This window comes from Vombatus ursinus, unplaced genomic scaffold, assembly GCF_900497805.2.
Source record: "Vombatus ursinus unplaced genomic scaffold, bare-nosed wombat genome assembly UNPS02014786.1, whole genome shotgun sequence".
In the NCBI taxonomy this organism is placed as follows: Eukaryota; Metazoa; Chordata; class Mammalia; order Diprotodontia; family Vombatidae; genus Vombatus; species Vombatus ursinus.
In genome coordinates, this window is record NW_020954564.1 from 10,795,355 (window position 1) to 10,818,995 (window position 23,641).

At 39.0% G+C, this 23,641-nt stretch overlaps 1 protein-coding gene across 1 annotated transcript in view; it reads right to left on the bottom strand.

Annotated features, from left to right (window-relative positions):
- LOC114047398 (tubulin polyglutamylase TTLL11-like) overlaps window positions 1-23,641 on the bottom strand; it is a 237,933-nt gene that overhangs the window by 87,786 nt on the left and 126,506 nt on the right. Inside the window, exons 8-9 of the mRNA XM_027868227.1 lie at window positions 15,912-16,019; window positions 2,237-2,287 (exon numbers count right to left, since the gene is read on the bottom strand). Of these exons, the coding sequence (XP_027724028.1) occupies window positions 2,237-2,287; window positions 15,912-16,019 (159 nt within the window). The remainder of the gene's footprint in view (window positions 1-2,236; window positions 2,288-15,911; window positions 16,020-23,641) is intronic.

Below are 23,641 nucleotides of genomic sequence, written 5' to 3' on the forward strand. Positions count from 1 at the left end.
AAGCTGTATCTAGGGCAGAATTTTGGTACCACCAAAATAAGTCTGAGGTAGAGGACACAGGGCTTTCTTTTTTTCTGCTTCTTGAAAAATGCACTTAATCGTTATTTTAAAGAATTTTACTGCTAAATACTACAAGGAAATATGGGGACTGGTGATAATTTACAATATCCACCAAAGAGGAAAGTTTACAAGTTACAGAGGTCTTATCAGGTAATACGGGTCTTCCAACATAATGCTTTTGAAACTAGGCCTTACTCTTTCTTAGTTCCCTCTGCCCCTTATTTTAGATCTTAGTTCTTAACCTTGAAGCCAGGTGACCCAATATTGCCTGGGCTAGAAGTTGGATCAATTTTAGGGGAGGCAGCCCACCTGATAAAATGTAAGAATAAGAAGTCAGGAGACTTCTGAACTAAGAGTCAGGAGATCAGGGTTCAAGTTCCAACCCTAAAATTTAATATTTTTGTTATCTTGAGCAAGTCATTTCACCATTTTTGAATCTCAATTTGCTCACTGGTAAAATGTTGATAATAATCCTTGCGCTATCTGCCCCATAGAGGTATTTTGAAGGAAGTGCTTTGTAAATCTTAAAAGTACTACAGGAATTTGAGGTATAATAATGATGATGATGATGATTATACTTCTAGCCAGTGGATTTGGCTTGGTAATGTGTATCTCAGTGGTTCTAGATTATGATCTTAAAATCCTTAGCTGTGGGTGTAGAAACTCAGTATACAGGCAGGAAAAAGGAAAACTTTTTCTAAATTCTTCTTTCTCACCAGATGATACCTTCTCCTAGGTAGGTATCTAGCCAGCAAGGAAGTGTCCATCAACCTATGTCTTCCAGCCATAGGCCTTAACATCCTGTTCTTTCACCCTGACTTCCTAGATAGGAAAGATCCTACTTATGTGACCTCTAAAGATTTCTTCTCCAGAGTTTTCATCTGAAATAAATGTATAGTCCCATATCCCCCTGTATCTCCCTACACTGGTTTCTAGGACCCCCTTTTTCTGGCATCCATGGGTCTCAGGGAACACAAACTTTGACCTCCATGAATCCCTTCTATAAGCCTGACAATCTCATGATGCTATCGATACTCTCTGTATGGGATCTTTCCCTAAACACACAGAACCACACAGTTTTGAAGTTGGAGGAGACCTTAGAGTTCACAGCATCCAATTCAAATCTTAGCAGAAATTATTTCTATAACATCCAAAACAAGAGGCCATGCAGCTTTCACTGGAATATTCCAATGATGAAGAATACACTAATCTCAGAATCAGTCCATTCCCCTTTTGGGACAGTTGTAATAGGAGTTCTGTCCTTTTAGCAAGCCAAAATCTGTTTCTCCATAACTTTCACCCATTTGTACTAGTTCTACTCACTTGAGACAAGTAGAACAAGTGCTTTCACATGAAAGCCCTTTAAATAGATGAAAATAGCTATCATGATTTCCCAAATCATATTTTCTTCAGCACTAATACACTTGATTCCTTTGACTGATCCTCATTCGGAGTCTCCCTTCATTTTTCCCACCATCTTGGTAACTCTCCTCTGTACATCTTCCAGTTTGTCACCATTCCTCCTAAACTAGCAAACTATGTCTAGAACTAAACAGAGCAGTCCAGATGAGGTCTGAGTAGGGAGAGGATAGTGGGACTTCATCTTCCCTGTTTTAGATACCAAACCTATATTAGTGCAGCCTAAGATTTATTTTTCCTGTTCTAACTCTGCTAGCCTCCTTAGACTGCCCAGCTCTCTCTTCCCTAGAGCCCATTTCATTAGTAAAGCTTAGATAATACCCACACCCTATGATCAATGAACAATTGATACCTGTCCTTGGCCTAGAGACTTGCTCCAACCAGTTCCCAGTTCATAGACTGCTGAGTAATGGTTCGGGCTGGGGATGGGGAGGTGAGTGAGTTATTCAAAACTAGGTTTACAGCTGTGTGACTTATTTTCCACCCCTTAAACCTAAAGAAAATAATATAAAAATATCTCCCATCCTATGACTGAATAGGGCAGGGTCATATGCCATATATAGTTAAATTTAAAGTTTTATGAAATGGTTGCTGTGGAACAATACTTAGCTAGATATATCTAAATTATATCTATCCAATTGTTCAGCTAGATTAGAGAATTTGCCATGAGCCATCCATAAAGTGATGTAGTAGAAAGAGCAAGGAATTTGGAGTCAGAAGACTTGGTTTCAAATTCTGGCTCTGCTACTTACTATACTGTATGAGCTTGGGCAAGATTCTTCCCCTCTCTGGGCCTCTGCTTCCTTGTCTGCAAAATGAGGGGCATTAGAATAAATGACTTCTAAGGTTCCTTCCCAGCTCTAAATTCAATGATTTTCTTTTCTTATAAATAAAACACTAAAATAGTTTTGTAAAGTGAATGTTGAATGCTTGGGCACAAAAACAATTAATTCCCAGGAGATCAGGGTTCTGTCCTGGGCCCTTTTCTCTTCTCCCTTTATACTACTTCACTTAATGATCTCATCTGTTCCCATGGATTTAATTACCATCTCTATATTGATGATTCTCAATTCTACTCATCCTGATTTTGCCTCTCTTCTGACCCCTAGTCTTGCAGTTCCAACTGCCTTTCAGACATCTTGAAGTGGATGTCCAGTAAATTCGACATATCCAAAACAGAATTCATTTTCTTTCCCTCTAAACCCTCCTGACCCCCAACTTCCCTATTACTGAAGAAGACAACACTATTCTCTCAAGTCACACAAGCTTGCAACCAGTTGTTATTCTCAACTCCTCACTATCTCTCACCTCCCCGTATCCAATCCATTGCAGCACCTTTGCAACATCTCTCAAACATGCCCTCTTCTATTCTATGACACTACCACCACTCTGGTACATGCTCTTATCACCTCATCCCTGAATTATTGCAATAGCCTGCTAGTGGGTCTACCTGCCTCAAGTTTCTACCCACTCTGATCCATCCTCCATTCAGTCACTAAAGTGATTTTCCTGAAGCACAGGTCAGTCCATGTCACCCTCCCTCATCACTCCATTGGCTCCCTATTGCCTCCAGGATCAAAAACAAACTCTTCTGTCATTCAAATAAAGAAGACTGGAAAGGTAGGAACTATGGGATAAGTGGCTAAGGTAGGGGCTAAGTTTAGCCCCCTCCTACCTTTCCAGTAGTCTTCTTACACCTTTCTCTATGTTACATACTCTAAAACACTAGCTTTTGAATTAGGATATCTGAATCTGAATCCCAGCTCTGATTGCTAGATCTGTGACCTTGGGAGGTCTTATCTCCAAGCTTCAGTTTCCTTTTTTGCAAATGGGGATAATTATACTTATTCTACCTATCTCACAAAGTTGTTGTGGGAAAAGTACTTTGCATACTTTACAATGCTATAAAAATAGGAGTTATTATTTTCTTGGCAAAGCTAAAAGCCCCATTTAGGCAAATGGACAATGACCCAGTGGAAAGAGCCCTGAACTTCAAGTCAAAAGACCCGGATTCTAATATCAACTATTGTCACTAACTCATCATATAACTTTTGGCAAGTCACATCTCTTTCTCCTCAGATTCCTCGAATATAAAAGGGGAAAATAAAACTTGCATGCCCTCTTTCACAGGTATTGTGAATGCATATGTAGCCATTTTGGCGGAGTTATCCACATACTTCCATGTGCATTACAGACATCTGTTCAGAAAAAGAGTCAACTTTGTACCTCTTCTACTTTCTTGAGCCTCAGAAAAGCTTCAAGATGATTTTTATGAACTAACTCAGCTGTTATAAGACAAATGGGAAAATGGAAAAGAAAAGGAGAAGAAAGCCTGAGTCCTTTTCTAAATTCAAAACAAAACAAAACAAAACAAAACAAAACAAAACTACCCAGCAACACCTCAGTGGGAAGTATTCTCCAAGAGGAGGTACATTGTTCAGATGTTGGGCAAAAGGGAACACACAGGACCAATTCACCCAAACTTGACTAGGAGTGGGAATCAGGACTGTTAATTGACCAGGAGAGCATATATGTAAGTAAAATATTTTAAAATTTGTGCATTATAAGCCTGAGTTCTTATTAGGGAACCTGATAATCACTTTTAAAAAAAAATATTTATTTATTTTTAATTTCCAACATTGACTTTGATAATCACTCTTACAGGAACTACTAGCAGGGGTGGGAAACCTGTGAGTAAGAGGCCACATGAGGCCCTGCAGGTCCTCAAGGATGGCCCTTTGACTGAAGCCAAACTTCACAAAACAAAGGGCCGCACTTAAGGACCTAGAGGGTCACATGTGGCCTCAAGGCCACAAGTTCCCCACCCCTGTTAGACATTGATAGTTTCAAACGCCATCTGAAGCTAGTTGATACAACACTGGGCTTGGAGTCAATTTAAATCTAGCCTCAGATGCTAGCTAAGTGACCATGGCAAGTTACTTACCCTCTGTCTGCCTCAGTTTCCTGAACTGTAAAATGGGAATAGTAGCAGCACTTACTTCACAGGGTTGTTGTGAAGATCAAATGGGATAATATTTGTAAAGTGCTTAGAACAGTGACTGGCACATAGTAGGCACTTAATAAATGTGCATTCCCTTCCCCTTTCCTTTCTCATTTGAGCAGAGACAGATGAGCCAGATAAGTGAGAGGGAGGTACCCAATGTGTCTTGGGCTTTTTTTGTCAGTAGGGAGCCTCTAACACAAAAATTTTATACGTAAAATATTTTGTAAACCTCAAAGCACTATATTCAATATAACCATTTAAAGTACCTATTGTATATAGCACCCTGTGCTGGATACTAGGGGAGATACATGGTTTAGATAAGAAAAAGTCCCTAGAGGCAGCTAAGTGGCCCAGTGAATAGAGCACCAGCCCTGAAGTCAGAAGGACCTGAGTTCAAATCCGGCCTCAGACCAAACCCTTGACACTTACTAGCTATGTGACCCTGGGCAAGTCACTTAACCCCGACTGCCTGAAAAAACAAAACAAAATAAAAAAACAAACAAAAAAAGAAAAGTCCCTACCCATGTAGAGTTTAAATCTAGGAAGGTGATAAATAAATGATAGCTACTATTATTATCATCTTTCATCTAAGCCACTGAGCCTAGATAATGATAGCTATACTTCATTTAGAATCATATAATCATTTACTTAGAAGGGACTTTAGACATCTAGTTCAGAAGCTCTTAACTTGGGGTCTATGAACTTGTTTTTTAAAAAAATATTTCAATATCTGTTTCAATATAACTGGTTTCCTTTGTAATCCTATGTATTTTGTTTTAGACATTTAAAATATTGAGAAGGGATACATATGCTTCGTTATTCTGCCAAAACAGTACATGACACAAAAAAGGTTAAGAACCCCTGATTTAGTTCACATCTATCCTTTTCCAAATGAGAAAACTGAGGCCCAAAGACTTGAAGTGACTAACTGTCCAAAGTCACAACACCTATGTAATATTAGAGGCAAGACATAAACCAAGGTCCCTTGATTCCATATCCAAGACTCTTTTCATGGTACCACTGCCATCACCCGGCCCCTTCATTTTAACCCCCCATCCCACCATATCAATTGTTAGCCTAGTTATTAGGAAATAATAAGTATTTTGTGAAAAACAAGAAATGATCCTGGAAGTTACATAGGAATTTTCTGTTTTCTTCCACAATTTGGAAGAAAAATTCTAATTTTGAATTCCTTCAGAGAAAAAATCTTTGTATTTTATAGTGCTTAGAGACATCTATGGTATGGTAGAAAGAATACTAGGCAAAGAGTTGAGTCCTGGGTTCTAATGTTGGCTCTGCCATATAGCAAACCTATCTGAAACCATATTTCAAACTAACAAGGCCACTCCAGGCAAATCAGTTCTCTTGTTTGGGCCCCCTTATCTATAAATTGAGAAGTCCTGTACTAGATGACCTCTAAGGGTCCTACTGGTGCTAACATTCTATTTTCTAAAACTCATTTCTAATTCTAACATTCTAGGTCTAATTTATTTTCTAGCACTTTATTCTATGACCTAAAGAAGGTCATGTTTAGAAGGTCTATTTACTTGGGCTCTCCAGAATTGCTAGAATATTGCCTTATTTTGCCTGGTTTCCTCTCTGTCAGTAGAGTAGCAATGATTGATCAAATCATTTATCAAGTTCTTTCTTGGTTGGATTGCACAGTTTTTAGAAGTAGTTGTGATAGAGTGGAAAAGCCTGAACTAGGAACTAGGAGGTCTGGGTTCCAGTTCTGGCTCTGCCATTAACTGGTTGTTTGACCTTGAATAAGTCATTTCACCTTTCTTGGTTTTCCTATTGGTAAATGAGGGGGTTGGACTGCATTGAGGTCAATTCTAACATTCTATGCTCTACTATCATTACCTACTCTCCTCTGACATTGTATATTCTAAAGTTCCTTCCAACTCTAACATTCTATGCTAACAAGGTTAATTCTTATTCTAACACTCAATGTTCTACAGTCTTACACTTTGTGTTCTTTGTTCCAACATTCTATTTCCTCAGTCCCTTCTGGCTCTAACCTTTTATATCTTGACATTCTATGTTCTAAGATTCCTTCCAGCTCTGACATTTCATGATTTTTTATACATTTCTTCATTAATAAGCCTCATTCTTTGCTAGTATTAATAGACTCTTCCCCACTTGGGTTGGGAGGGCTTGGATTATTTATGAACCATGGGCTAAACTTGTAGAATTGTAGAATATTATAGAATAGTTGCCAGTCTGCATGAGTAGAGAGAATTTTTTCAATAGAAGTTTGCTACATGGATGAAATCATCAATCAGAACTGCCTCCCCACCACTACAAATACACACACATTACCAATTGAACATTTACTGCGTATTTACTCTTTGCAAAGGCTTGCAATACATATTGAGGAAGAATAAAGAGATGAAAAAGACATTCATTGTCTTTGCCCACAGAGAACTTACAGTCAAGTTGAGGAGGTAGAATACATAGACAAATAACTATGATATATATTAGAACATGGAAAGGCACAAGAGAGGCATAAAAAGCTGTGAGAGTTTAAAACAGTAATGTCAAACTCAAATAGAAATGGGGCCACTTAACTGTAAGTAAGGGTCCATGTGGCTGCATACTAACTTAGAAAATCACATATTAATGTTATCTATGGTTTATTGTTTTTATTCATTTTGTTAAATATTTCCCAATAATATTATAATCTGGTTCAGGCCACACTCTCATCAGGGCTGTAGGCCACATGCAACTCTGACATGTTTGACATCTCTGGTTTAAAAGATTCTGACTGAGGCTGAGGGAGAGGAACAGGAAGGTTCCACGAGTTCATAAAAGGCAGCTTAGTTTAGCAGAAAGAGCACTGGATTTAATCATAAGACCTGAGTCTTGTGAGAATCAAACCAACTCCATTTTGTGAACAACCTCCATTTTGAGACTTCAGTTTTGTTTTCCTGTAAATCACCTGATTTGGAGGAATTCCACCTGCTCACTCCCTCTCCCAACTCAGAAAGTCCCAAATCTAACCTCCACTAAGAAATCAAATAACATAACCCTATAACCCATTTTGTATATTGTTTATTGTTTTCTTTTAATATAAAAAAATCTGTGCAAAATCTGTATTCAGGGTCCTTGTGCCTGCTGAGGGGCCCTACACCTGATTTGTTCTGTAACTGCATACACCTCGCAAATAAATCACACAGCTCAGACTTTGTTTCCTCAGTCATAGATTCACTTGTGACAGTTGGCAATCAAAAAGGGACTTCAGAAGGGACCTCGACCCCCTGGACAGCCTTTTAGAATAACTCCCCAAAGTGAGCTCCAGTTGATTTCTTCACTGAGGAACTTCTTCATGGAAGACTGACCTAGAAGTTCAACTTCCCCTCAATATTGAATTCTTCCAACTGATGTAAGCCCCTACACTGCTGGGGAAGCTCCCACACTGTTGGGAAATCTCCCTTAAGGGAAAGATGGAATCCAATAATAGCATACCAAAAAGAACCCCTCTGGAAAAATTCCTTCTATCATGGGATCAGGGAAGACTCCTGATTCAACCAGGAATGACCAAAAAGGAAAAAGTGCTATTGAATTATGTGAAATTTGGTCTGAAAGTATAAAAGATTCAGTAATCTATTTTGGCCCCAATATGACACTTTTCACTCTTATAAATTTAAGAAATTACGGCTAGCCATTGAAAATAGCTCATTTCATATCAGATGCAATATTGACTTTTCTGGCTCACTTTATTTGATGGACTGTGTCTGACACCCCCTAAAAGGCTGTCTTCTTTATGTCTTGTCCTGCCTATTCCTTTCCAGTCTCTTAAATCTACCACCACTCTTTCTGTCACTTCAACTTCTCTACCTTACACTTCTAGGCATGCCGCTTGCAGAGAGCACAACTCCAATAGGCCAGCCACATTGTTCAAATGCCAAATGTACATTTGCCTAAAAGACTATTTTATGGAGAATTCATGCAAAGCAGGTGCTCACATGGTGGTCAGATGAAGTGATACAAGGACACTCTCAAGGTCTCTCTGAAGAACTTTGGAATTGATTGTGTGACATGGGAGCAACTGATAAAGGGCCACCCAACATGGCATACCTTCATCAGAGAAGGTGTTGTGCTCTATGACCAAGACAGAATTGCAGTAGCTCAAAAGAAACACGAGATGCACAAATTGAGAGACTCTCCAATCCAAATGTTCATGTGACTATTTGTGCCTGACCTGTGATAGAGCCTTCTGAGATTGTGTTGGTCTGATCAACCACAGTCAGACACACTGCAACTTTACTTCAACATAGTGATGTCATTTTGATCTTCTTTGAGCACAAAGGACAATCACCAAGGCATGCTGCTAAACAGGTATCCCCTTCTCCTTCTTCCTCTTCCATCTTACTCCCTCTGCCCCCATCTGGTGTAACAGGAGATTTGATCTCCTTTGAACATGAAGGACCTGTTGCAGGTGTCTTTCCTTTCTGGAAAAGGCTTCTACCTGATCCAATCAACCCAAATATTATTATCCATAATAAATCATCAACCTCTCAGTCTCTCTGATCTCTCTACATGGAGCAGAGATACTCCTAAATTTGATAAGGATCCTGGGGCTGTTATAAGCCAATTTCAGGCCATATTTAGAGGTTATAGTCTTAACTGGGGAGATGTAATTGATTTAATGGAGACCTTACTCTCTCTGGGGGAAAGAACTGCCATTACTGAGGCTGCAAATAGACAAAACCCAGTAGCAGGAGTACTTGCTGCCCCTGCAGGCCTTCCTAATTGGCAATCACAAGATCCTCACTGGAACCCTAACATTCTAGCTGACTATACCAGGCTACAGCAGGCTAGGAAATCTTTGATCAGAGGCATGGAAGAGTGCTATCCACTCTGAAAATTGGAGTAAGTTCCAAGAAACTGTTCAAGAAGAAAATGAAACCCCTAACCACTTTTATGAAAAGTTGTGTAACAGTGCTAAGCGGTACCCGGGGTTAGATCCACTCAATCTGAGAGACATGAAAATTATTAACTCAGCTTTCGTTAACCAATCCATGCCAGAATATTTTCATAAGAGTTGTACTGGCTGGCATGAAAAGGGCATTGGTGAGCTTAAAAGCATCGCTCAATATGTTTATGAAGGGAGAGATAAAGAGGAGAAACCTAAGCCAAAACCTCAAACAATCTTGGCCCCTGCCCAAGCAGCTCCGGCTCCCTTCCAAGCTTGGGCCCCTGCCCAAGCAGCTCCGGATCCCATTCAAACTGTATCAAGGAACTGGGGGGCTGCATCGGTGCTTCTGTTGTCACAAAAAGGACCATCTTTTCAGAGAATGTAGAAAGAAGAAGTGGGACTGAAGGAATAGAAATAGAGGGGGCCCTGGAAAAGCCCAGGCAGGATCTTTGGCATGAGGGTGTGGAGAGGAGCAGGGACATGAATTCTGATGAGGATCTTTTCATTTTTCCCAATCCTGATATCCTTGCTCTAATTATTCCAGTCTCTATCTCCCCCCACAATGATGAACCCCATGTCTCCCTTAAAGTTGGTAACATGATTTATAATTGCTTTTTACATATTGGAGTGTCTAATTTGGTTTTATGAGCAAACCAGATTCTGAGTGTACCTCTATAGGGTCTCTAAATATTGTTGGAATCTTAGGGAAGCCTCAAAGTGTCCCCAGATTGTCTCCCTACATGATTATTGTTGGATCTCTCTCAGGAGAGTATTCTTTTCTTCTTCTGCCCGTCTCTTGTTAACCTGTTGGGCCATGATCTCCTTTGTAAAGTTAGGGCCATTATTTCCTACTACCCTTTTGGATCTCTGTCCTTGCAACTCTCTGAAGACTTCCTGTCTTTGTTACCTGTATTGGTTCAGAATACCCAGTAGACCCCTGATGATAATCGGGGAATTCCATCTGACATCCCTGATTCTCAGATGTAGGATTGTTAAAAATTGTTAAAATTTGCTGTTCCCTTCACCATCAAGACTAAGGGAGGTATCCCATTATCTATTCCTCAGTATCCTTTGTCCAAAGAGGCCATCAAAGGTATTATACCCATTATTGATTCTCTGAGGGATCAAGGAATTATTATTCCATGTAAATCCCTTTGGAACACTCCTATCCTCCTTGTTAAGAGACCCAAGCCAGGCCCTGATAGTAAACCTGTTTATCACTCTGTACAAGGCTTAAGTGTTATTAATGTTTATACTATACCCAGACACCCAATAGTTTCCAATCCCATGACTATCATCTCAAATTCCCTGTGAGGCTACCTGTTTTATTGTGATAGATCTTTGCTCAGCTTTTTTTTTTAAAGCATTCTCATTCACCCAGACACTTAGTACCTGTTTGCCTTCACCTGGAAAAACACACAATGGATGTGGACTCATCTGTCTCAAGGGTATGTAGAAAGTCTCATTTTGTTCTCTCAAATATTGCTGTAGCATTTAGCATCCATTACTTTCAAGGGATCCTCTCTGGTTCAGTACGTTGATGATCTCCTGCAAGCAGCACCCAGAATTCAGGTCTGTCCAAATGACAGCCAACAGCTTCTTCTGCAACTTCATCTAAGGGGTCAGAAGGTTTCTAAATCAAAGGTGCAGGGGTGCTGCCCCCAGGGGAAGTACCTCAGTTTCATTCTGTCTGCTGGTACTCACTGTTTCCCCAAAGCATGTACAGGTTCTTCAACAATTGTTGGTTCCCACAACTAAAAGACAATTACATGTTACTTGGGGAGCAGCTAGATGGATATTTCCTCCAGTAGATTCCATCCTCTGGTGAGATCACTAAGCCTCTAGTTTTTCGAACCAAAGATAAGGTTTCAGAACCTTTGCAGCCTGGACCAGAACATCTTATTGCCCTTGTGGACTTAAGGAAGCCTTGTTAGCTCCAGTGCTAGGACTTTCAGATTATAGTAAGCCCTTTTCTCTTTTTGTATATGAACATAAGGGAGTAGCTTCAGAGATCCTCACTCAATCCCTTGGTTCCTCTCTTCACCCTGTAGCATATTACTACACTGAGCTAGATTCAGTGGCTGCAAAGGCTCCTCCTTGCTGGAGAGTGTTAGCAGCCACCACCCTTTCAGCTGAAAAGGCATGTGATTTGGTTTTAGCAGCCACACTTGTCATGCAGTGTCCCCATGAGGTTGAGGCTTATCACACTCAAGCTTCCCTGATCAAAGACTTACTAGATATGAAGTGACTTTATTAGGCAGAGGAAAGGGGATGTTAAAGTGTAATTTGGTTCTCAACCCAGCCATGTTACTCCCTGAGATGAAATGTTATTTTCCAAATTTAATAGGGTGCCTCCCCATAACTGTTCCTCTGTGGTAGATATGGCCAAGAGACCCTGCAATAACTTCTCTGATACCCTCTTGCAGAACACTGTCCACATCCTATATACTGATGGTTCCTCTTTTATGAGATGGCATCTGGTACACAGGCAATGCCGGGGTCTCCAACCGTGACATTGTTTGGGCAGCCTCTTTGTCACCTAACCCCAGCACCAAAGCTGCCAAATTGATGTGCTTGTATAAGCTTGCCCTCTGGCTACCGGACAAAATACGACCCTCTAAACCAATCTCTATTATGCCTTTGGAGTCCGTCATACCATCGGGAAGCTGAGGGGTTTCTTGACTTTTTCTGGTAAGGTCATCATGAACACATAATACATTGATAAACTTCTATCCTAGTGGCTCTGGTTTCCTAGTGGTCCAGCTATTACTCATTGTCCTGCCCACACTAATGGTACTGAACTTGTTTTAAGAAGTAACAAATGTGATGACCCTACCACAAAATGTATTTCCCTTGAAGGCCTTGTGCATGTGTTTCATCTTTCATGCTTTGATGATGCTGCCCTCTCTCTATCTTATAATGACTCTGAGATTGCAAAATGGAAACAGTATTTCTGAGCTAAGCAAGTATCTAGGGTCTGCGTGACTGTGAAAGGCAAACCACTTCTTTGGAGTTTCTATCACCAGGTATGTCTGTTCGCCCACAAGGGAGGCCATTTGGGCACACAATGAATTATTGATATGATCAGAAGGGCATGAGTTGCCCCTGGTATTACCCATGTTGCTGTGTGCATTTGAGCCTCCTATCCTACCTGTCAGGCATTTAATCAACTGCTGAAAGTGACGGTGATGACACAAAAGGGATGCCCCCTAGCTTATACTTCTTTTGAGCACTTGCAAATTGATTTCATGTGCACGCCTAAGTCTGGCCTCTGAAGAGTCTAAGGAGTTGTTGATCAGCTCACTCAGTAGGTGGAAGCATTTGATGGCTTTCTAAAGCCAAAGTGAGTTTTGTGGCTAAAATTTTTCTCAAAGAAATTGTGCTCTTCTTTGGCCCTCTTGACTCAGTCAGAATGTCTCACTTCACTGACACAATTCCCAAATTTTTACTTGTCTTGGGGTGACTTCTGGATTTCATGACCTTTAACACCTCCAGAGTTCTGGTCAGGTTGAACATATGAACAAAGAACTTAAGACTTAAGACTGGCAAACTGCACTGAGACCCACCTGAAATGGCCTGAAATGGCTTTATTTCATCTGCAAAGGGGAGAATTACACCTTTCTCCTTTTGAAATGCCTTGTGGTTATTCTCCTATAAAGGCGAAACTTTTCTCCCTAGTATATACTTCATACTTGGAGGAGATAATTTTGTTGTTTCTTCTATACAGGAACTGAAAAACAGACTAGGGAAACTTCACAACATAGGAGCTGCAGTACAGACAGGGCCTTTGGACTTTTCCTTACATGGTCTTGCAAAATCATCCTGGAGATAAGGTCTACATCAAGAATTCCAGCAGACCAGTGGAACTCAACCTGCCTGGGAAGGACCATTCCAAGTATTGCTGACCACCACAACTGCAATCAAGAACTGAGAAAAAGACTCTTGGATACACTATGTCCACATAAAACTTGCTCCTTACCGTTTCGCATGAGAGCAATGTATCCAAAGATCTTTTTGTTTTTGTTTAATCTTAATATTTTCATCCATTGTACTTTCTTCCCCAGCTGACTCTTCTCTGGAAGACTGGAGAACAAGGGTGCCTAAAAGCAATCTACTTGTCTTTAGGGAAATTTTGGCAAATTTAGGATACTGAATACTTTTTAAATGGATACTTTGTACTATACCACTTGCTTTATGCCTATGCATCCTTATTAACATAATTTGCAAATCAAGTTGGCTGTTGCTTAAATCTGATGTTACTACCGATTGCTCTTTCCAAATTCTACTCCGATCAGGAGGACTGGAAAAAGCCTTAATACTATTAGTAAAATTCATGGTGATGTAGGGCATGCTTTGTATCACCTTAGAGCAATTGGGCCCCACCCCATGTATGCTGGATTTGTCATCATCTCCACCAGAGAGACCCTGATTTATGGGTAGTGCTCTCTATTAAAATTCTCCTACAACCAGCAGATTACATTGACTCTGGGTATTCTAAAACACTACCTTTGAAAAGGGCTTCTATACCCTTAACTTAAGCTACTTACAATATTTATGCCCCTAGAAGGAAAATAGAAGATAACAAGCCAAGACCAATATCACTGACCCAATTTTATAATAAACAATTTACTTTCCAATTTAATGGGTGCCTTGATGTCATCAAATTTAGGATTGTATTGCTTATATTTACCACTCCTCTTCTGAGTTTTCATTTCTGTGTCACCAAGATGCAAGCTCCTGATGATAGTGTAGATTTAGGAGATTTGAAGATGTGTAGATTGACTTTTGCTTTTCCTGATATTGCTAAAGAAGACCCTTTTATTTGTGCCAGAACTTGCCTCTTTAATGGGATTAGAGACAAGAAACCTCAGTGTATTTCTTTGGCTAACCTTACGAATAAATGGCTCTAGCTGGACCAAGTATGATTCACCCTTCAGTACGAATTTATACTATAAGAATAATTGAACCTTTGGAGGAATTACATATCCTACTTCAAAAGTTCCTTGGGGACTAGTGGCCCCTGGACAATTCTTTGTGGCAATAAAGCTTATTCTTCCTTTCCCCTAAATTGTCTGGGACATGTGGGATCACCTATTTGGTCCCACCAGGAGTTTTAAACATAAAAAAAAGGTTACAATCCAAAACTCTGTAAAACAACATAGAAAGGGGATGAAATGCCTTTGGCCCCTAACTCCATATATGGGGGTCTATGCTTTGGAACAGGCTGCTAGGAACCTCTCACTTGAAATTGAAAAACTTATGGCCCCAAGTGAGTCCATCTCCTCCTTCCAAATTGAGGTAGATTCTTTAGCACAAATGGTCTTGAAAAATCGTATGGTCTTAGACCTTGCTATGGCTTCACAAGGAGGAGCCTGTGCTACTATCAATCAGTCTTATTGTTCCTATATTAACTGATCAGGGGAGGTTGTGATGAGTCTGCAGGGAATCCAACAGATTACAGCAAAAACACAACTGCCTAAACTAAATTAGACTAGTGGAATCCTTCCTCCTGGTTTTCTTGGTTGCAGGGAAATGGCATATTAGCCACCATAGGTAAATGGGTTCTTTTCATTTTATGCATCATTATTATTCTTAGACTTTGTATTAGTTGTTGTTCAAAAATACGTGAAAGGATTTGTCCTAGTGGTCTTTTCTTGGTTCTTGATTCTGATTACAAGCATATAAAAAACCTTGTAAATTTGGTTTATAGAAAGTGATCCATGATGGGGAGGGGATAACCCCCCCATCACCACCAGGATCAAAAGGGAGGAACTGTGAGAATCGAACTGACTCCATTTTATGAACAACCTCCATTTTGAGACTTTAGTTTTGTTTTCCCATACATCTGATTTTGGGGAATTCCACCTGTTTGCACATCCCCTCCCAACTTGGAAAGTACCAAATTTAACCTCCAATAAGAAATCAGATTGCATAATCTTACATCCTGTTCTGTATCCTTTTTGTTGTTTTCTTTTAATGTATAAAAATCTGTGCAAAAATCTGTATTTAGGGTCATTGTGCCTGCTGAGGGGCCCTGGACCCTATTTGTTCTGCAACTGCATACCTTGCAAATAAATCACATAGTGTGGACTTTGTTACCTCAGTTATAAATTCACTCGTGACAGTCTAAATCTTGGCTTTGCCTCTTACTAGCTGGGTGACTGTGGGCAAGTCATATAACTTAGCTTCAGTTTTCTCATTTGTAAAATAGGAATAATACTTGTATTACTTAACCTCATAGAGTTGTTGTGAAGAAAGCATTCTATAAACCTTAAAATGCTATAGAAATTAGTCAAGTTACTTCCCTTCTCTGAACCTCAGTTTCTTCAGCTATAAAACGAAAACCATCATACTTATGCTACCTACCTACATTATAGGGTTAAAAGGAAATCCTTTGGAAACTATAAAACACTATATAAATGTTAGTATCTATTATTAGTAGTAATTTAAATAATATAATATTAATGACTATCCATGACTTGGCTTCTCTGGGGCTTTAGCACTGACCTCAGCTGACCTGCTTCAATGCCCGGCAGTAGATGCCTCTCAGCCTGGAACCAGCTTTCCTTTTCTTGACTCTTTGTCTTTGATGTTGTTGTGGAAAGACCATTGGATCTGTAGTAAGAAGGCCTTAGTTTGAACTCTAGTATTGCTACTTATTACCAGTGTGACCTTGAACAAGTCACTTTTTCTTGTCTGGACCTATGTTTTCTCTTTATAAATGAAGCGGTTGAACCAGATGACCTCTATAAGTCCTGTGATACTGTGGTAGTTGCTGCTTGGTTTAGCCCTTGGACTCTGAGCCCCATCTCATTTACTTATGGCCATATTTTGAATAAGAGCAAAGTTTAATTTACAGTTTGAAGTCTGACCCCAATATTCAAATTTTTCTAATATTCAAGTGCCTAACACAGATCTCTGTTCAGACAGAATCAACTTGGGAAAAAATATTAACTACATATTTAAAAAAACAATTTTTAAGAAAGATTATGTAAATTACATCTAAGGGCTTATCTTTTATACATGATTAGTAATTTATTAATTTTTTCAGTACCCTTCATTCTTACTGGCCTTAATCTTCATGAAAATGTAAGTGGCTCTGGAACAAACAAATGTACAACTGCTAATAAAGGGCTTGGAGATCTACAGCATTTTTTCTGCTACTGATTCAACTGTCAATCACTCGGCAAAAATGGGTATCAGTTTTTCAGAAAACTGGAAAGAAAACAGGATGAGTAGAAAACTAGAATTCTAGTCCCAGTTTTGCTACTAACTTGCATTACAGAAATTCATGAATTGATGAGAAACTTCCAAATGTAAATCAAACTTTGCTTTTTATTCAGCACAACAGTCTAAGTGCCATACAAACTCAAAATTCATTATTGGATTTACACTTACTCAACACAGGCAAATCACTTCACTTCCTGGGACTAAATCTGTAAAATGAAAATCAGACTACACAATCTCTAAGGTTTCTTCCTGTCCTCAACTTTTATTTGTTATGTCTTAAGTTTGTTCTTTTCTAACTCAAACCTCCCACATTCTGTTCTCCTTACACATTTTATGCTCTTTGAGATCTCGCATTCTAGGATTATATGATTAGAGAGGTGATATAGTCCTATTGTACTTAGCCCCAAGCAGACTACAGACACAGCACTCAGTGCTTCCAGGATGACCATATTTTAAGAACACATAGACAACAAACTAGAGTACCAAAAAGAGTGGCCAGAATGACGAGGGGTCTGGAAACCATAGAATTTGCATCCAGTATAAAGATGTAGGGATAATTCTCCTAAAGAAGAGATATGGGTACCATGACAGTTGTCTTCAAGTACTTGAAGGGGGCTATCATGTATTAAACTATGTCCTGCTTGGTCTCAGAGGGCAGAACCAGAAACAGTTGGGGCAGGGCACATTACAGAGAACAGATTTCAGTTTGGAATCAGGAACTTTATAACAATTAGAGCTACACAGCAAAGGAAGGAATGTACAGCTCTGTGAACTCCCCTTCATGGGACATGTTCAAGCAGAGGTTAATAATTTGCAAGAGTGATGTTGCAGAGAAAATTCCTGCATAGGGTGGGAGGCAGAAATGTGTGACCTCTAAAGTCCAGGATCTATCCAATCAATGTGACAAATACACAAATAATTCTAGTACAAATTAGAATGTTTGAAGTGTCATAAACCTCATGAAATCACAGAATTTCAGTGTTGCCAGGGACCTCAGTGGTCACCTAGTCCAACTAATAACTGGACAAGAGTCTCTACAACCATATATTGAATAAGTGGTCACCCAACTCTGCCTGAACACCTCCAGGGAGGGGAAACCAATTACCTCTGGAGGCAGACCATTGCACTTCTGGATTTCTCTAATAGTTAGAAACTTTTTCATTATATCAAACCAAAATTGACCTCTCTTCAATTTCTACCCATCATTTCTAGTTCTGCCTTCAAGGGCCAAATAGAACAAATCTAATCTCTCTTACATATGACAGCCTTTCTACTACTTTAAGGCAGCTATCATGTCCCCTGAGCCTTTCCTTCTTCAGGCTAAACATCCTCCCTAACTCTTTGAATATAAAGAGAGGTAAAGAGGTTCTGTAAGGGGTTGAAGGAGAGAGAGAGCACACCCTGTGGAGGGGAACTGGGACTTTGGAGACTTTCAGTCTCTCACTCAATTCAGGAATCTCCCCTACAGAATCCTTGAGAGTTAATTATCCTGCTTTTGCTCAGAAAAAGCCAGTGATAAAGAACTCCCTACCTTTTGAATCAGCTCATTCCATTGTTGGACATTTCAAAATTAAGAAAATCCTTCCATATGGTGAAAAAACTATAAAATAGTAATAGTAATAGTTGACACATAACACTTTTACAAAATGTTTTCACATCCATTACTTCACTTAATCCTCACAGAAACCCCAAAGGAGGGAGTGTAAATGTTATTATCTACAATTTACAAATGAGGAAACAATCTCAACAAGATTAAATGTCTTGTCCGGGATCGTATATCTTATAAGATTGTCCATGTCTTTTGCCTCCAAATCATTAGCTCTTTCCACTCTTTTCAAATACATCTGTAAGAACCAGGCCAACATTTCTTAAAAAGATATAGAAGAAAAACTAAAGTTCGCAATCTCTTCCATTACCAGTAAGTTGACATCCTCTCTTCTTAAAGAGATGTCATCTTCTCTGTTTGGGAAGGAATAGGACAGCCTGGAGAACCTGTATAGTATGCAGATTATCAGCATTCCTTACATCACTGGGATACTGAAAACCATTCAGGCTTTTAACATCTGTAGATTGGATAATCATCATGCATTGTTGCCTGGTTTACCATGCAGAATGATTAGAGCTTGTGAAATGGTCTGCCATGTGGTGGTGTGTTTTGTACAACAAACAAAAACATTGCCAATTTTGATAGTTGTTACACAGTGAATTTATTAAATATTTGGCTTATTAATATACTTTCTAGTAATGGTTTTCCTCTATTGATCTATATTACCCCCTCCCTTCCACCAGGAATTCTCAAGCACTTACTATATCCATAGTACTGTGGTAGGCATGTTAAAGATCGCAAAATAGACCTGAGATGTGGACTACTACTTTTAGTACCTTATGATCTAATTGGGGAGACAAGACATAATATGAAATAAATAACATTATCATTGTAATGGTAACCTAAAAGACCTGCTAGGTCTGAGTCCTAGCCCTACTATTCACTTGCTATGTGACCTTGGGAAATTTACTTTTCCTTTCTGAGCCTTAATTTCTCCACACAAATAGTAGTTGAACGATAGATCTCTCAAGAGGATCATGAGAATCAAACAGATAATGGATGTCAAGTGCTAAGTAACTAAAGTATCTATCTGTGGAAATGACAAATGAGATAATAGATATAATATGCTTTAAAGCAATATGTAAATGTCAGACATTATTGTTGTCAGGAATATGACAGTTTTTCAAAGCAGGATCTACCTTTTATAGCCCCAAATAAAACAGTGATTCCAGCCATTTTAAGTAATATAATCTTTAGAACACAGAGCAGGGAGAACACTGTACTGGGAAGCACAACATTTGGTGTGACTGAAGCCTTTGTGGCTCTTGTCTCAGCTCTGCCACTAACTAGACCTATATCTTTGGACAATTCATTAAGTTCCTTAAGGGCAAGGATTATTTCATTTTTGTCTTTGGATCTCCAGCAATGGCGCAATGTCAGGCTTATAGTAGGATCTTAATAAAGAGTTGTTAATTAACCCCTATGACCTTCATTTTCCTCATCTGTAATATGAGGGGGTTAGTCCAGCTGATTTCTAAGGTTCTTTCCAGCTTTGATACACTCTGATTCTATATTTCCAGGTGTTAAGGTAATGGTAGATATTTGGAGAAACATTTTAGGATCAAGTTTGCCAGTGATATGCAATGTGCCTATTTTTTCCTATATTTTAATGTTTTTATATTATATTAGAATATGCCAGCAAATCATTAAAAAGATTGATTAAAATGTCATAATTTGGGTCAAATGTGTAATACTTACATGAGGAACATCTTCAAATGGAACTAGATGACCCATTTTAAAATACTGTACCACGTACTAAGGAAGCAGTTATGTCAAATGATGGAAGCATCATGATAATCACAGAAAAAAAGTCAACTAAATGGCTTCCCCAAGAGCAAGTCATGCCATACTAACCTCATTCCTTTTTTGATTGGCTTTCTAGAATGGTAGATCAGGGGAATGATGCAGACATAGAATCAGAGCTGGAAGAGACATTAGGGGTCATCTAGTTCAATCCTCAACATGTTCTGTGAATATTTTAGCCTAGAGAGAGTAAGTAGCTTGCCCAAGGTCATGCAGGAAATATGGCAGAGCTTGGGTTCAAAGTGGAAAGTATTTTGACTCTAAATCCAATATTTTTTTCTATCATACCCCACTGACTCTCATAAGTTTAGCCAGACTTAGCAATATATTTGACAAAGACTATTGCTCTATTCTTATGGATACGTCAAGAAACAGATTAAATAATATTATGGTCAGGTAGATTCAGAATTAGCTGAATAGCCAGGCTCAAAGAATAGTGCCTAATGGTTTGCTGTCTACTTAGAAATTCTAGAGACTTCCGTGAAATACTTTAGGAATCTGTGTTTTGCTGTGTGCAGTTTAACATTACTATCAATGACCTGGATAAAGGCATAAATGGATGTTGACATAAAGCTAAGAGGGATAGTCAACACGTTGGATGTCAGAGTCAGGATTCAAAAAGATCATGGCAGGTTTTAACACTGGACTAAATCTAAGGCATGGCTAGACAGCAGTTCATCTGAAAAATATTTGGGGGTTTTGATGGACATAAATCAACATGTGTGATACTTCAATAGATCTGTGAATTCATTGATGTGGGGTGCCCTTTCAATAGCACAGACTGTAATAATCCATTTGTGCTTTCTCATCCTACAGGATTCTTAGCCATAACCTCCATAAATCCTCCCAAGGGCAATCACTCAACTTGACAGAGATCTTCTTCTAGGTAGCTTCATGTTGCATAGCCTCCGATGGGCCCATCAATGGTTTCTCTTCACTCTTGCTAAATAACTCACCTTCTTTTCTGGTTATATATTTCTTTGATAATGTCTTTTAGACCACTTCTGTGCCATTTTTTGTTGATAACATATTGTAGTCTTTTCACACTCATCATCCACTGTTTGATTGCCATTTAGATGACCTATAGCTTGGAGACTGTATCATTCAATGTTTTGTAGTCATGCAGCATTACAGAAGAATATTGGTGTAAAAAAATAGTTTTTTGCTTTAGAGAGAAGCTCTGTTTCTGAGATAAGCCCCCATGCATATCCGAAAAATCATATGATTCCTTTATAATGTGACCACAGAGATTGCTTTATTAAATGACTCTCTAATTATAAATATCAAGCTAGGTATAAAACAAGAAGATCCATGGGTCACCAAGAGTGTCATTGTCATGGAGGATGTCCAGTGCAAAGTCCAAATGGAAGAGGAATTCCCTATAGATGGTGAGGTCTTCCAGATGTTCTAACAGTAATATGATAGGAAAAAAGCTAATGTGATCTTGGGTTTCACTGAGAGTGGCATTGTGTCCAAGCTTGTTCTGCTGTAGTCTGGCCTGGTCAAATTACATCTAGATTATGGTAAAGAACCTCAAGACTATTCCATATGAGAATAGGTTGAAGGAACTAGGGATGTTTAACCTGGAAAAGAAATTAGGGGACATAATATCTGGTTTCAAGTATTTGAAGAATTGCCATATACAAGGAGTAGCAGAGCTTGGCCTCAGAAGGCAAAACTGGAAGCAACTGGGTGGAATTTGCAAAGAAGAAAATTTAAGTTTGATGTGAGGAAAAACTCCCTAAAAACTAAAGCTATAGAGAAGTAGAAAGGGTTGCCTCAGAAAGTACCGGGCTCCTTATTTGAGGTCTTCAAACAGAGGCTAAATAGTCCCTCGTTGGGTACTCAGTAGAAGGAATTTTTGTTCAGGTATAGGTTGGAGTGGGTGACCTCTGAGGTCACTTCCAATTCAGACTCTGTGCTTCTGTGAAGTCACTTTCTCTACTTAGTCTTAGTTTTCTCATTTAAAAATGAGGCAGTCGGGCTAAAGGATCACTAGGGTCCCTCCTAGCTTTTGCATTCTATGAAATAATGTACATAAAATTCTGTATAAACCCTAAAGCTCTATAAAAATGGGTTGTTATTATTATTACTATACTACTGTTATTATTAAAAGGTCTTTTCTTGCTTTTACATTCTGTGTTCTAGAGTCTCTTTTAGTGCAAACATTCTACATTCTCATGTTTGGTGTTCTAAAGTCCTTTCTAAGTCTAATGATCTGACTCTTATTTCACTTAAGAGATTTTCCCATTTGAGAAGTAGAGATGGAGGACTGACTTTTCAACTAAGAGAATTTAAGTTAATGTGATGTTCTGCACATAACAAGTATTTAATAAACATATGCTGAATTTAATTAAATTGTAAATACAATCAATTCATTATTTTGAGGTAAGGTTTCCTCAATCTATTTAATACCCACTATTGAGTTGCTTTTCAGAATCAGCTACATGACCTTAGGGAGTTACATGTCCTCTCTGGGAGCTCAGTTTCCCCTTCTATAAAATGAGGAGATTGGATAAGATGACCTCCAAAAGCTCGGCCTTCATTGACATTCTATGACTCCATGAGTATAAGAGGGTCACCTGAGACATGGAAGGTATGGGTCTGCCTTGTGGGAGGAGTGGGGGGGGGGGGGGGGGGGTGGCTCAGAATATCATGTGGCTTAGTACAAACCCCATCTGTGAAAATGATTATCTGAGGCAAGGAGAAAGTTCCAAAGCTACGAATTCCTTATAGAATGTTTCTTTAGAAATCAATTGAATCAATTGTTCTAGTTCATTGCTATAATTGCAAGGCATAATTCCATTACCACCCCACCTCAAATAAGTCTACCTCACATGGCATTGTGGAAGGTCAAGTCAAAGGAATTCTATAGGGTTTATTACCAAAGCTAGAAAGAACCTGGCATTCCTCCCTCCTTCCCATTCCCTTCACCCCTTTTCTCCCTCCATTCAGTAAAGTTCTTCCATTAGAATGGATCTAAACAACATGACTCATAAGAACCCTCCTTGCACAACTCCTCGATTAGGATTTCAATTTGGGGAATGGTTTGATTGCTTCTGAAAATGGTCAAAGACCACATCTTACCAAGACTAATTATTCCTTTAAAATGTGCAGATTCATCTTTTTGCTAAAATAAGACCTGCCGCCAAAGTTAAATTACATAGTATGTCAATGTCCTCCATATACTCAGTTCTGCCACTCTGTCAATGTAAAAAATTTACAATAGATATAATCTCTGTGAAGGGGTGGGGGAGTAAGGGGAAGAATCAAGTCCTAGAAAATACAAGCTCAATTTTAAATAGAATTTTAATTTTAATGAAAGCTTCAGGGAATACTGTTTATGCTGCTTATCTTTCATACCTGGTGATTAAGTTAATTTATACTTAATGGAAAAGGATATTTCTAATCCCCAGACAGGTTCAACATCTGTCTGTGACTATGTTTTTGGAAGCCTAAAGCTGCTTATGATTGATGTAATAAAACTGGGCTGCTGCAGAACTGACACCTGAAGGATATTTGTAAAGGGGGGCAGGGGAGAAGGGAAAGAGGGATGTTATTTTTTTTGGCTGGCACTTGTGTTTCAATCAGATCAGAA